General features: G+C 64.6%; 1 protein-coding gene and 1 long non-coding RNA gene across 2 annotated transcripts; one reads left to right on the top strand and one right to left on the bottom strand.

Annotated features, from left to right (window-relative positions):
• Positions 1 to 7346: 7346 nt before the first annotated feature.
• On the bottom strand, positions 7347 to 8982 carry NKX2-3 (NK2 homeobox 3). The gene is made up of 2 exons (XM_063163424.1): positions 8630 to 8982; positions 7347 to 7983 (listed from the first exon to the last, which is right to left on the bottom strand). Exons 1-2 carry the CDS (start codon positions 8980 to 8982, stop codon positions 7347 to 7349), a joined length of 990 nt encoding a protein of 329 aa, XP_063019494.1.
• Positions 8983 to 11377: 2395 nt separating this feature from the next.
• Positions 11378 to 14338, top strand: LOC134421941 (uncharacterized). The gene is made up of 2 exons (XR_010028702.1): positions 11378 to 11498; positions 12925 to 14338. It is a non-coding gene; the product is annotated as an uncharacterized LOC134421941 (long non-coding RNA).
• Positions 14339 to 14930: the final 592 nt, after the last annotated feature.

Here is a 14930-nt window from a genome sequence, read left to right as displayed (position 1 = left end):
AAAGTGTCTCTAGGATGTTTTCCAGGAATAACAACCCACAGAAGTGCTGGGGAGGGAGAGCCCCAGGAACAGGGAGATGATAAGTCAGCAGAGCCCAGAATGCTGCTGTGTGAGCCCTTGGCCTAAAGCATTCCCCTGGCAGGGGCACAGCTTTGCTGCTCTCACACAGTGCCAGCCTGCCCAGCAGCAGCTGGGGGTTTCACAGGGCAGGCAGCAGCAGCCCTGCAGGGAATGGCACTGCCTGCTCTGGGCTGGGCACTGCAGGGACAGTAGAGCTGCCGTGGGGATTCCCAGATATCCCTTGGGCCAGGCCGCAGTGGACAGGAGGAATGTCCTGCTGCTGCCAAGTCTGAGCTGAATGCCTGACACAAGCTAAGGCAGGCTGTGGCAGTTTGCTGCTGCTGCCCAGCTCTGCCAGGGTGGGGGTGTTCCCTTGCCAGCCAGACTGGTTCCTCTGGCACCTTTGGCATGGCAAGGTGCCTGGAGGCAATGGAGTTCTTGGCTGGCTCAGCTGTGGCTGCTGCCTCTCCAAGGTCTGATAATGCCTCTCATCAGTGTAGGCATGCTGCTCTGGGTCTGTCCTATGGCCTCCTAGGTATTTGGCTGTGCTTCGAGGGAGATCTTTCCTCCTACAGCCTCTTCTGAGTAAAGAGACTATTTTTGGCTTTCCAGCAAGGAAGCAATGCTCAGCCCAGCAGAGTTTTGGAGACAATCCCTTTTCCTTTCACCTCCCTGCAGGATCCCCAGCCACATCCAGCACGGGCAGGGGTTTGCTGCCTTGCCCTCCTGTGTCCCCTTGAGCCCTGTCCTGGTGTGTTCTGGGTGGGGAGAGCCCTGCAGCCCCTGACCAGGCAGACCAAGCGCCACTGGCCTGGCCCTGCTCCAGGTGACAGGTCTGGGGCTGTGCTATGGCATGAGCCCAAACTATTTCAGGCAGCCTGAGGCTGCTGTGCCAGGAGAGCTCAGGAGCCCCCAGCTGCCTTCCTGGGGTAACTGGAGATGGCTGCAGCCCTGTAGGGTAAGGGCAGAGCTGGGGTGAGGGAAGCTGGGGGCTGAGGGTTCATCTTACTCAGAGAAAGCAGGGGGGTTCTCTCCCGTGTCTGTCCTGTACCTTCAGCTGGGGCCAGTGGGCTCCTGAGCTGTGCCTGCCTTGGTGACCCCACACAGGCACCGGGGTCCCAGTGCTCAGGGGGTTTTGTCAGCCCAGCTCAGGGGCCAGAGCACTTCCCTGGAAACCACGTCCCTGTGCTCTGCCAGCACGCTGAGCTTTCCTGCCCCACAGCCCCTGTGCAGTGGGTGCCTGACAGCCCTGCTCGGTGGGAGGAGGTGGCTGGAGCCCATGGGGAGCACAGAGATGGGCTCCAGCCTCCCTGCAGCCCCAGCCCACCCTGGCTCTGGGATTCCTCAGGGCTGTGTCAGACCCCAATAAAGCTGTACAAGTTCTCATGACCTCCCGGCCTCGCAGCAGTGCTGAGCACAAGCACTGGGGCTCCTGGACACAGAGCAGACATTGCCTCTGGTGGGCTGGGAAAGCCCCTCCTGACCCACATCTCTGCCTGGCAGAGGCGTCTCCAGGCTGGGCTGGTCCCAGCCTGCCTGGCTCTGTCCAAGCATGGACAGCAATAGCCTGAAAGGCTATCTCCCTTTCTAGGCAGGGAACATACCCGGAAAGGTAGAGCTGAGGCTGACAACCTTCTTTCCTGTCTACAGAGAACCACTAGGCTGGGCTGGGACAGCTCTGGGCATGTTTGCTCTGATGAGGTGAACACCCATGCTTAGTGCAGGCTTCTGTGTCAAATTCCCCCAGCAAGGGATGGCAAAGTGGCACCCTGGCTGGAACTGGGGTGTGGGCAGATGGCCTCTTGCACTGGGCAAGTGACAGAAGTGGGGAAGAAACTGCTCCTGGGCTGGATGGGAGTGGCACAGAGGTGGCAGCAGGAGTCACTCTTGCAAGCATCCTCACATGGGTGAGGTCAGCTCAGCCACGCTGTGACACTGGGGCTTGGTCTGGGATCATCCTCAAAAGCAGCTGAAGCAATGGCTGCTGCAGGGGATTGCTGGAGGCTTCAGCCCTAATCTCCCCGGCCCAGCATGTCTGCAGATATTGCACTGGCAGCCAGAGTCAGCCCCAGAGAAAGCCTGCAATGCCCCCCGGGGCAATACAGCTTCGGGACTGACATAGGAGACTCCTGGCACGGCTAGGTGGGTGCCAGGAGGAATGGAAATCCAAGCACCTTTGGATGTGCGTTAGACCTGAGCAGTGTCACCTGGAGCGTTGCCAAGGGCTATAAAAAACGTGGGGAACTGGGCCAAAACTGGGCTGTGCCTCAGTGTGGGACACAGCTCCCTCTGGTGAGGATGCAGCTGCGGCGGGCACCGCGCGCTGGGCGCCTACAGCCATCCTGTGTCCTTGGGCAGGGACTTGCAGGGAGGGGTCGCCAAGCAGTGTCAGGGCATCAGGAGTTTCAGGGGGGCTCCTGGAATTAGGTGAATTGCATCATTTTGGGGGAAAAAAAAAATCAGAGCTGAAAATCTGCTGGGTCTTACAGAGACTGGGTGCTCGTGCTCACCTAAAGAACTCAGCAAAGCACTGCTCGCTAGCAAGGGAGCCGCACGGCGGCTAGAGAAGGGAAGGGACACTGGCCTTGTCCCCAGCTCTCCCCTCGCGGCGGGGCACGGGTGGTGCCTGTGCAGCGTGCACGGCCCCGGTGGTGCTGCCCGGTGCAGCGGGGCTCCCGCGGGGCCCGGGATGCCGCAGGTGCCGCGGGGCTGAGCCGTGGGCACGAACCCGGCCCGATGTGCGCTCTGTCCCGCTGCCCCTCCCAGCGGGGACAGCACACCCCGCCCCGAGGCTCTCCGAGCCTTGCAGGGGAACTCGGGCACCCCAAAGCGAGCCCAGCCCCGCTGCGGCAGCTCCGGCCGCGGGATGGCGGGGACAGCACGGTGTCCGTCTGTCACCGCCTGTCCCCGGGCGCCGGCCGATAGATGGCGGTGCCGTATCTCGCTTGGGGACGGGCCCCGGGAGCAAGTGTCCCTGTCCCTGCTGGCAGCCCGGGGGACCGGAGCATCCCGGGCAGCACCCGGGACCCCGCTGGCCCCGCACCGCCCTCCTGCAGCCGCCCCGGCGCGGAGAAGGCTCGTCCCGGGAAGCGTCTGTGGGTTTCATTTATTGCCTAGGCGGGACACAGTGGCATCATGTCACCGGGAAGGGCTCTGGCAGGACACAGGAGCAGCTCTGACCTCCAGCAGCACTCCGTTCTGGAGGGGACAAAGATTCAGCCCCCTCTGTGGACAGGTCACCTGGATCCTTGGTTGAATCAGAGTGAATCCTTCGCGGGTCACCTGGATCCCTACTGGCAGCACTGTCCCTGATCTCACCACTGCAGGAACCTGAGGAATCAGCTGGAACATGCGGGTGCCGTCACCCTGCTCAGCCAGGTGCAGTCATCTTGTGAGGCAGTGACTCAGGCACGCAGGGGAGGCGGCTCCTGTCCCTCGTGCTGCTGCCGTGTGGTGGGACAAAGCCTCGCTGGAGGCTCCACAGCACAACTAACAATGTTTTAATTACCTGATCCACGACTGGCAACAGTTTTCTTGGCACTGGAGAGCTCTTATGTGACAACCCCACATTGCCGTTGGCAGGAGGAGCTTCCAGCGTCTCCAGCACCGGAGGGCTCCGCAGAGCCCCAGTGGCCAAGCAGCCTCGGCAGCTCCCAGCTCAGGGGCTGGGGTGGCTGCAGTGGGAAGCTCTGCAGAGCAGGAGCTGACACTCAAATAAAGGAACAAGAGCTGGGCACCACACTAGCAAACAGCTGGGTCCCCAGGCTCCCAATGCAGGCAGCAGGAGGCATCTCTGACCAGGCTGGAGTAGATTGGAGCAGGAGTCAGTGATGCCTGCCCAGATCCACAAGCAGCCTGAGCAGCCTCACTGGGAGCAGGCATCTCCCTCTGCACCCGGGTGAGCTCCTTGCTGATGGCTGCAGGTGCGTGGTGGGAGAGAAGGATGAAGGATGAGAGGGGGAGGGATGACCTCAGGAGTAGAGAGGGACAGAGGAAGGGAAAAAAGGTGTCAGGAAGGAGAGGAAACCAGAGCACATCTGTGGTGCTGCCGAAGGAACAGCACTAGTTCTGTGTGATCCTGAGCATGATGGAAAGGCCACAGAAAACCTTCAATAACTGGGCTTTGGATGGACCCTCCCTAGGAGCCACTGTATGAGACAAGTTCTGCTGATGAGCTCCTCCTTGAACACGAAACTTGAGTATAAAACACAGCTGGAGCCTGCACACAGAGTGGGTCTGAGGCCTGGGGGTTAAAATCTAGCTGCTCCAAAAGTCCCTCCTTTCCTTTAAATCAGTGCACTTAGAGAATCTCATTCCTGTTTGAAAACAATCAGCACCTTCACAGCTTGATTTCCAAATAGCAGTAAATCCCTCAGTCAACCAGGAGGAAACACACGCCCTCTGCCCCTTGTCCATGGCCATCCTCGTCGCTCCCTCCCTGATGTCCCTCAGGCCATGGCACCACCATGGTGCAGCAGGACCATGCCGAAGGAATTCCCTCCAGAGATCTCCCTGTGGCCCTCACCCTGCTGGAGGCACCCTGCTCCAGCCTGGGATGTGGGGAACAGGGCGCATCAGGGGCAGGTGCTGCCTCCAGCACAGCCACGCAGCAACTTCCCTCTATTGTGTCTCCCCTCCCTGGGCAGCCGCTCCCATCTGCAATCTCCCACCATCTCCCTCCCACGGGCCTCTGCCGGCTGTTCCTCCTCTTTGGAGCGTTCCACTTCCGCCACCCTGCTCTGGGCCCTCCATTACCGCCGTCTCTTTGTGCTGCTCTGTCCTCCCCAGCAGCTCAGGAGCTTTGGGCGAGGCTCTGCAGAGGGGTCCCTCCCACTAACCCCTTGCCCTTCCTCCAGTCCGAGCTGGTGGGACAGCTGGGATCTGTCCCAGGAATGGAGCTTGCTATGGTGGACATCTAGAACCTTCCAGCGCCATGAGACATCAGCCTGCGGTCAGGCCTCTCGGAATCCCCGACTGGGAGCTGTTCCAGCTCCGTGGAGGCACAGAGGGGTCAGGGTTGTGACCAGGCACCAGCTGAGAGTGCTCTGCCGCAGCTGGGTACTGTTGGTGCTGGAGCATGCTGGTACTGCCTCACCTCTTGCCACACATCCGTGAGGTCCCTTGGTGTCCTTTTGCTTTACAGAACAGTCTGTGCTCTACACACTGTGACTACAGACCTGGGCAGCGTGTCCCGTGCTGGGGCTCTGATCTCAGCCAGAACCTCTGGGTGCTGCTGAGATGCAGTGGATTTCTCATCAACTGCCATGTACTTTGAAGGGATGTGTTAAGCTGGGAACTCCTCTCACACACCCAGATTTTGGAGGAGCTTCTATTGTGGTTACGGTTCCTCTGGCTTGCATGCTGAAGTATGAACACACACGAGTCCCCTATTTTTGCAGACAACAGTCTGGCAGAACATGGAGGAAAATGCAACTTCTTCCTATGGCAGAGACAAATCTCTCCAGCCTGACTGCTGCTGTGAAGAAAGCGCATTACCTTTGTTCTTGGCTATCCTGTTTCTACCCACGAGACCACAGGGCCTTAACCACTCATCTCTGAAAGCCAAGAGCAGGGCCTGGGCTTCCTCTCCTGCGACACCTTACTGCCATCCAGCAAACAATCAGCTGGGCGTGCCGCATCCTCTCCCAGCGCCGGCCCCGCGAAGCCTGCTGGCCTCGGGCGGCTCGCGGGACAGCGGGGTGCCGTGCCGTGCCGAGCCAGGCTGGCAGCCGGGTCCTGCGGGTTCCCACTCTATCCCCGCAGTGGAAAGAATTTCTCCGGTTCCTTTCAAACAGCAAACCCCGAAGGTGCACGTTCAGTTTGAATGGTGGGCATGTGCAGTTTAAACCCGGGGTTAGTAATGTCAGCGGTGTTACCTGCTGCTTCTGCGAGGGCAGAGCCTGGTCCTCTGCTCGGGACACGGGGCTGTCACGCAACACACATGGGGAGCTCATGGGGAAGATACGGTGGGCAGCGTTGAGTCACGGGGGTGGCATAGCCAGCCCCTGGTCTGCGTCCGTCGCGCCGGCTCCAAGAAGGCTCCGCTGGAAACAGCTTGGGAGAGCCAGGGTGGCGGCCGGGCAGATGTGCGGGACGGCACGGGAGAGCTCCCGGCGCCTTCGGTCCCCCAGCCGCCCGCGGTGCCCCGCACGGCCGCTGCTGCCGCGCTGCTCTGCGGGTGTCCGGCCCATCCCGGCGGGGCTCGGCAGGAGCCGCACGGCAGCGGCAGCGCGGCCGCCACCGCCCCGAGAGCGCCTCGGTGGCGACAGCGGGACCGGGCGGCCCGGGACGGGCAGGCGGAAGGCGACCCCGCGGCCGGTCCCGTGGGGCTCGGGGGCCTCGGCCGCCCCCTCCCCCTGCGATCGAGCGAAATGGCTGAACATGTAGCAATAATGACCCGGCATTCAGGCTGCCCGGCCCGGCCGGCCCTAATCAGCGGCCCGCGGACCCCCCTCCTCTTCCCCTGCGCTCCCAGAATGGGGAACAAAACCCAGCACGTTTCTGCAGCCCCCGCGCATAAAGCGCCGGGCCTGGGCCTCAGTGGGGGGCAAAGCGGCCCGTCAATCTCGGCGCCGGGGCCCCTTTGTCCCTCGCCTCCCTGCCACACCTTTTGTTCCCGAATCCAATAAGCGCCTATTCCCGCTACCTTCCTCGGCGGCTCCTTTCAGCGCCGGCCCGTCGGCCACAATGGGCCCGGCTCTGAGCTACGCGGCCCCATTCAGCGCCCTTGGCACGCTCACAAGCCGGCCGGGCCGCCCTGCCCCGCGGGCACGACGCGGCGACCGCCCCGCCGCCGGGCACGGGCCCCGGCCCCTCCGCCGGGCACCGGCCGCTGGACGAAGGAGGATCGGGCGGCGAGTATTGCACCTGGTTTATTGACTGACTGGGCGAGCTGGCGCTGGCAGTGACCGATACAGAGTAGATAGAGGAGCCGCGGCACTAGCGGGCCCCGCCGTCGGCTTTTTACAAGCAAAGCTGCTCCGCTGGCGCGGCGCGATCGGCTCCGGCCCGCCCGGCCCGCCCGGCCGTCGCGGCGGCTCCGCGGGGCGGCGGCGCTTCGCTGCGGGTTCGCGCGGCTCCGTCCCGCCGCCGCTCCGCTCCGTCCGTCGCCGGCCCCGCACCGATGCTCGCGGGAGCGCCGGGGTCCCGCCGCGCCGTCCCGCCGCCGCCGCCGCCTCCGGTCCAGGGCGCGTGGCGCGCAGCCGGGATGCGGTGCGGGCGCTAACGGGGCCGCGGAGCCGCCGGGCCGTCCTGTCGGTCCGCTCCCGACCCTCAGTGCGTGCGGGCTACCAGGCCCGAATGCCCTGCAGTGCGCCCTGGCCGCAGGAAGGCCCCGCCGCCGGCTGGTGCAGCGGCTGGCCGCCGCCGCTGAAACCGCCGAGGCCGCCCACGTTCACGAAGGGGCTGGCGGCCGCCGCCGGGCTGCAGGCGGCTTGCATGGACGCGCCGCCGGTGCCCGCCGGGTAGGTGCAGCCGTAGCCGGGGTTGTAGGAGGCTGCGTTGCCGTAGCCGTAGGCGGGGAAGCCATTGTAGGAGTAGGGCCCGTTGTACGCCGAGCTGTAGCCCTGCGACCCGCCGAGGCACGGCTTGCCGTCACGGACCAGCACGGGCACGGCCACCCTGCGCGGCGGCGGCGGGGCCGCGGGGCCGCCCAGCTCCAGCGACTTGTCCTGCCGCTGCCGCTTGCACTTGTAGCGCCGGTTCTGGAACCAGATCTTCACCTGCGTGGAGGTGAGCTTGAGGCTGCTGGCCAGGTGCTCCCGCTCGGGCGCCGACAGGTAACGCTGCTGCTTGAACCGGCGCTCCAGCTCGAAGACCTGCGCCTGGGAGAAGAGTACGCGCGGCTTCCTCCGGCTCCGCTGCTTCGGCCTCTCCGTCTCCTCCGCCTTCTCCGCTGCGTCCAGCGGCTTCTTCAGGACGCAGCTCTCTGTACGGGGGAACACAGGTCACGGGTGCGCCTGGCCGACGCCGGGTGCTCGCTGCTCCCGGCGGGCCCCACCGGCGGACGAGGGCTCCGCGCCCGGCCGGCCCCGCGCCGCTACGCGCCCGTCGGGGCACCGCGGTGCGGGCGGGGAGGCAGCGCTGGGACCGGCCGTCTCCGGCACCGCCTGTGTTTGCGAGGGCTCGATTCGGGCCGCGGGGCCGGGCACGTTCCCGCACCTCCGAGCCAGCTGCGGCGTTACCGCTGCTGCACCGCGAGGAGAGCTCCGCGCCGCGCACAGCGCCGGGCACCTGCTCCGCCGCCGGGCTCCGCCGCAGCGGGTGCGGATTGGGCCTAACCCGACCCGTTCCTTCCCCTCCGCTACCGAAATTGCAGAGCCCGGGCCTGATCCGACACCTCCGGACTGGGGCCATGCGGAGGCACTACCCAGGGAGGAGGCGAGCGAGGCGCGGAGGAGGGCGGTGGCAACCCCGCGACGTGCCTGTCCCAGCCCGACATGGCCAAGGGACGTGGGGCAGGCTACAGGGACCTGGGCTTCGCGGGGCGATGCCCGAGGGCTGGGAATGCACCGCGGGAAGGCAGCGCCCGTCTCGGCGGGGCGGTGCAGTGCGGGGAGCGCGGCGGAGCCGATACTCACTTGGGTCTCGGACCGCCGGCTCCAGCTCTTCTCCCGGGCCGGGAGCCTCGCAGGAGCTGCGCAGCACGGCGTGAACGTAGTTGTCGGCGGAGATCCGCGCGTCCGCCTGGGTGCCGGGCGCTGCCATGGGGCTCAGGTAGGAGAGCTTTTCCTCCTCCTCTTCCTCCTCGCCGTCGGAGAAGCGGGCGCCGTCGGCGGCCGCCAGCAGGCAGGCGGCGGGGTGGAAGTGGTGCTCCAGGTGGTGCGGGAGCTGGGCCCCATAGTGCGGGTCCTGCTGCTGCTCCAGGTTGAGGATGTCTTTGACAGAGAAGGGTGTGGAGGTGACGGGGCTCGGTAACATCATCGGGGCAGCGCAAGCGGCCAGGCAGTCCCGCGGGCCCGGCGGCGCTCGGGCGGCTGCTCGGCGGGGAGCGCCGCGCCCGGTGCGGGGGGAGCAGGCAGCGCCGAGAGACGAGGGGCCGCGCCTGCTTCTGTCTAAGTTGCCTCCATTAGCTCGGCGCTGGGGGTCTGCGTTTTGTTACAGCTTCTGCAGGGACAGCCAAAGGCTCGGGAGCCTCCTCTGCCCCGGGCCGGCACGTCACGGCAAGGAGGGGCTGGGGGCGGCCTCACCATTGGAGAGAGGGGGAGGCAGAGCCGGCCCCCTGCCCGGCTCCGGCCGCCCGGCCAGAAATAGCAATGTATTAAGGCTGCACTCGGGGAGGCTGCTTTCCCGCAGAGCGCCCCGCCGGCCCGGCACCCGCCCGGCGGGCGCGGGGACGGTGCGCCGGGGTCGGGGTGCCCGCAGAGAGCCGCGGCAGCCGCCGCCGCGCCCCCCAGTGCTAAGCACGTGTAGGTAGGTAGGGACCCCCGCCCGGGCGCGCCCCGCTGGCCCCTGCCCGCACACGGCTCGGTCCGGCCCCGGCAGGGACCGACATGTGCGGCCCCACCAGCCCGGCCTCCCGCCCCACCAGCACGGCTCCGCAAGTGCCTCCGGCGGCCCAGGGCGCGTAGCGGAGGGGAGGTCCAGGCGCCTCCGCCAGCCCGCGCCCCTCCCGCAGCCGACGGCGACCCCGCCGTCCCGGACGGGCCGTAGCCATGCGACCTACACGTAGCCGACCCATCCTCATCCCCCTGCACCTCCGGTCCCTTCGCCGGTGTCCCCGCAAATACCCCCGCGATCGGCCAGTCTGCAGGCCGGCCCAGCTCGCCGCAGCCGGTGCGGCACTCGTTCGCACAGGGGAAAGCACGCTTCTCCCGCCGGATCGGGCCCCGCAGCCCGCGACCGCCGGGCCCAGTCGGGGCGGACCGGGCCGGGCCGGGTGGGCAGCCTGGGACTGCGGTAACGCGGGGCTAGGTGGGGAGCGCGATACCGCGATCGTCTCTGTTTCCTTTCGTTGTTTTTCGTTTTCTTTCGTTTCGTTTCGTTTTCTTTCGTTTCTCCCACGGGTAACGAGCGGCCAGCGGCTCCGCGGAGCCACCTCGCCACCGTGGCGGCGGGTGACGCACCGAATGAGCCTGGCGAGCTCTTCCGCACTGAGAAGTTCCCGGGCACAGGACTTCGCCGGGCACCGGCCGAGCCCCGCGGTGATGAGGGGGTGCCGCGGCCCCCCGGCGCTTCCCGCGGCTCCCGGACTTTTGCACGGGCTCGGAGCTGCCGCGGCGCGGGGAGCGGGCGCACCGAAGGATAGGCAGGGGGTCTTTGGTGAGATTTTTCGTTGTGATTAAAATCCTGCTGCCCCGCAGGGCTTGGATCGGCGACGAGGGGAGGCCACCGGAGCCGGGCGCGTACGCCGGGCAGGTGAGTGTCCCGGCGCCGGGGCTTCGCGGGGCCTTCCCGGGAGTTTCTCTCGTGTTGTTAACGTCCGGCGTCTCCACTGTTTAGCGGCTCTGTCGGTGCCCTCGTATCTACGTCTTTCTGCACGTCCCAGAGACGGATTTACTGGGGCGCAGCCCGGGACAGGAGCCCGAGTGCCGCGCACTTCTCCGCAGCTCATGTGCTGCCGGTCCCGCGGCGCACCGGACCGCTGCCACCACGCAGCTTCAAACCCCTCGCCATATAAATATGGCGATTCGGTCTCTTCTCGCCGCTCCCCGTGGGAGACGCCTTCCTGCGGTCCGGACGGTGGACGGGGAAGGGCGGCCGCAGTAAGCAGGCCTGACTGGGGCCCGACTCTGCCCCGTGCCGCCGGTGCGCAGAGAAGCTCGGCATTGCGTCGCTGCCGGGACTCCGAAAATAATTAGTAACAATTAGCTCCTTATCTGTGTTACACATCCGCCACCGTCCCGGGCCACTCCCGCCCGCCTCGGGGCCCCGGGCCCGGGAAGGTGCAGGCGCGGGGCCCGCAGGCAGCGCAGTGAGCGGCCGGGCTCTGCACAGCGCCGCGCTGCCCGGGAGCTCCCCTGCGGCCGAGCTTCCCGGCGGGGAGAGCAGCGTCAAGGGCCGCTGCCCTCGGTGGTGGCGGCCATAAGAACTGCCGGGCCACCGCCGGTGTCCGCCTGCCCGTCCGTGTGCGGGAGCAGCAGCCGCCGTGCCGAGGGCCGCACCCCGGCAGTGTCTGAGTCGTGTGGCGCCATCGCGCTCGGGGATCCCGGACGGGCCGATCGCCGGGCGCGGCCTGCGGGCTCTGGGAGCCTGGGTCGGACAGAAAAGGGCGCATCGGGATTTCTCCCAGGTGGTACGAGTGGTTCTCCCGCTGGGACCCACTCATTTGTGCTGCTGCCGGCCACACGGACTGCTCGGGGAGCCCGCGCCCGACGGAGGGAGCAAGCCGCGGCCGGGCCTTCTCTGAGCCTCACCTTCCGCCAGTCTCCCGGTGCGGTAACTGCGCCCGCGCTTTCCCCCCATGCCAGCATGCCCCCGTTAGTGGAGGCGGATCTTTGGTGAGTTCCCGGCTAGAAAAGCCGGGCAAGCGGGGAGATGGTCGGGCCCGACCGTGCCCGTGCCGAGGCGGCTGGCGCCGAGGAGCACGGCCGGACCGGGGCGAACGGTGCGGAGGTACAGAATCCAGGGGGAGGAAGGAGCAGGGCAGCCCGGTACCTGCCGGCGGGTCTCAGCCCGGGTTGCGGCTGCAGGGCTTTCCCAAGCCGGCTGGGCTGGGGTCACCGGGCTATTAATGGTTATTTTATTTATATCATTAGCGGCGTCCCCTGAGCTCTGTTTACAGCAGGGCCTTGTTGTCCCGGCCGCTCCTGCGCTCTGTTTAGACAGGGGATTATTGTAATGGATGGAACTCGCCGTGCGGATGCTGCAGCGGAGCCAAGAGAGCCAAGAGCCTCCTCGCCGGGCCCGGGGAGCGAGCAGCAGCCCCGCTGCAGCCGCGCATACCGCGGCGGGCGGGCGAGGGAGAGAGCAGCCCGCTCTCGCCCGAGGGCCCGGCCGCGGGCAGCCCGGTAGCAGCGGCCGCGCCCGGGGGTCTCGCTCGGGGCGATGCTATCAGCACCGGGGCTGCTAATTGCTCCATTAGTCTTGCGGGTGCGGAGTGCTGGAGCCGGCCCCGCGCTAATGGCCGTAAACAAACAAACACGCTAATCCGGCCCTGTCTCCAGCCCCAGTGCTCGGGGAGCCAGCGGGGCACGGCGGCGGGAGGCGCTGGGCGGGCGACACCCACCTGCCCGCCGCCCCGGGAACCCGGCGGCCCGCGGGCTGGGGCCGCAGCCGGAGCGGACCCGCGCCGCCGGGAGCTGCCCCCCGCGCCCGGCTCTATTTACACAGAGCCTGCCCTTGTGTAAACGCTGCGCGCCGTGGTTTATCTCAGGGCCCGTCTGGTTCTCGTTCTCTGTCAGCAGCGCCCCGTGAAGGATGGCCCTTTCCCAGGAGTTCGGTCCTGATTTATGTGAGAACCGCAGCGCGCCGGGGACGCCCCCGCACGGCGGGGCCGGCGACGCGACGCGGAGAGGTGGCGGGTCCCGGGACAGCGACCCGCCGCCGGGGCTGCCGCTGGGGCCGTCCCGTGCAGCCCGCACCGGCTCCGCACGGCTCGGTCACCTGCCGGCAGCGGACCCCGCGGTCCGGTCCTGTCCGGCCGGGCCCGGCACGGCATGGCGCTCCGCCGTCTCCGAGGTCCGGGTCTCCCCGCACACAGCCTCGGCGCCCCTCTCGGTGCCCAGCGGGCGCGCCCTGAGGGGCTCCGTGAGGAGCGCACACGGGGCGGCTCCGCCGCAGCTCCCAACCCGCACTCACTCCCTGAGTGCGCCCACCTGGTCACCGCGCCCGGGGGAAAGGATGACGTTTATCCCTGCCCTGCCACCTGCACAGGAGTGGCTCTTTTTCACAACTTTAAAAATAAACATTATCTGTATTCCTCAGGAGAGGAGAGGGCTTCTGCAGGTAGTGGAGCCAGGTCCAGACAGAGGATGCAGCATGCTCACCCAGCAACAGGCTGGCTCCGTGTCTCACTGCTGTGCCCCATCTGTGCCCAGGCAGTGCCTGCACCATCCTGTTCACTCAGGTCTGCCACTTGACACCTGCCTGCATCTCTCCAAATCCTCAGAACAGCTGGCTTGGTTTGGCCAAGAACCACCCAACTAATGCCCATTTTATTGAGAAATACATAATTGCAAATATTTGCTTTTCTTCAGTATTTTTTTTCTCCATTGACATTGGCTGATTTACTTTTGCTTCACAGTTCTTGAGGGGATGCATGGCTTGGAAATACATCCCGAAACAAAGCCTCAGTGGAAAATAAATGTGTTTTCTAAAGGTCAGAATCAGACTGTAACATCCTACACTATATTTTTAAGGTGGGAGGTTGGTTTGAGAGATACCACTAGCTGTGTGAAACATTCAGTGTTCAGCACTTTGAGGGATAGGAGCAGCAAATGCAAAGGTGCAGCCCATTGCAGCAAGGGGAGCTCGGTAGGCTTGGACACCAAAGGGGAGGTTGCCCTTGATTTCAGTGCCAGATGGGCCTCTGAAACTGAGGCTGACATGCTGAGCTTGGTGAGAGCCACCTTGCAGGAGCAGGTAAAGGTCATCCTTCATCTAAGGCAATGCAGGATAGGAAATGCCAGTGCCAAGGACCCCCTCCTGCCTGCTTTTATTTGGCATCTCTTGTGCACAAAGGATATCCAGGCTTCACAAAGCTACCCTGCTGCATAACAGCCCAATGACTAGGGACGTGCAAAGAGTAGCAGAACACCTCTTCCTCTGGCTTAGAAGCTGTCATAAATCACAGTTACTGACCGTGTGATGAGAGGGTCCCCGTGCAGCTGAAGGAGGGCACAGCTACAGGCACACGTACACCACCCTGTTGGTGGAGCACACCCCACAGCCTTTCTGGGAGTACCTTTGCTCCGTGTCTCATTGCTGTGTGTTTGTGTCGGTGAGGTTGAGAAGCTGAGCTGAAATTCATCCTTCAGCAGAGGCCCAGCACGAGGCTTGCTCACCGCTCGCATCCCCAGGCCTGCGTACCACTTGCATCCCATAGCGCTTAAGTGGAGCCTAAGTGGACCCTGGGCCTTGTGCTGGCGACCTGCCCAGTGCTGGATTTCAGCTCCGAGTCCAGGCCTGCCGCTCTGATTCATGCACAAAATCCCGCTGAGGTCAGCGGGTTTCATCCTGCTCCCACCACAGCCCGCGGGACAGTTCACACGAGAGTGGCAGGGTCAGGCTCTGTGTTTGCGTGTGCCACAGAAAATGGAACAATTAAGATTAAACCAATTAAATTTTAACAGGTCTGGAAAGCGTTTTATTACATAATAAACTGGAGGGATTAACTGTGTCGGGCTTTGCTGTGTGTGTGCTGGTGGAGAGGTTCCTTGCTGTCCGCAGCACTTGGTGTTCCTCCGGGCTGGAGACCTCCCTGCACTGCTGCTGCTGGCAAACACGGGCTGGGAATGCAGCTGCATGCTGCCTCCTGCTCCTGTCCAGCTCTGTCCCCCAAAGCATTCTGGGTGCAATGCTTTTCTGAGCCCAAGCAAAGCATTTTCTAGAAAAATTTGCAAATTATATGGTGGCTATTTCTGTGGCTTCCTTCAAGGAGAGGGAAGCCCTCATGCTTCTGTACAGACGTGCTGGTGAGGAGCAAGTGGCTGGGCTGGCTCTGTGCAAGGTGGTGACAGATGCCTCATCTTGGAAACGGAGCTGATAAGTTACTCTTGTTTAGGGCATCTGCCTGGCAGCCAGTCCCCACTTCTCTACCTGCTTTATCAAGATTCCTCCGGCTGTTCCCATGCAGATGAAGCCATCCTGGCCATGGCTACCCTGGAGCTGGCAAAATTGTAAAAAAAAGGGTCCACAGCTCTGGGTTTGCAGAGTGGTTTCAGGGAAATTGAGCTGAAAAAAGATGCAGGAATCAGCTTTAGCAGAAACTA

This window comes from Melospiza melodia, chromosome 9 (genome assembly GCF_035770615.1).
Source record: "Melospiza melodia melodia isolate bMelMel2 chromosome 9, bMelMel2.pri, whole genome shotgun sequence".
NCBI lineage: Eukaryota > Metazoa > Chordata > Aves > Passeriformes > Passerellidae > Melospiza > Melospiza melodia.
Note: the sequence above shows the minus strand (reverse complement) of the source record. Positions and strands in the feature narration are given on the sequence as shown.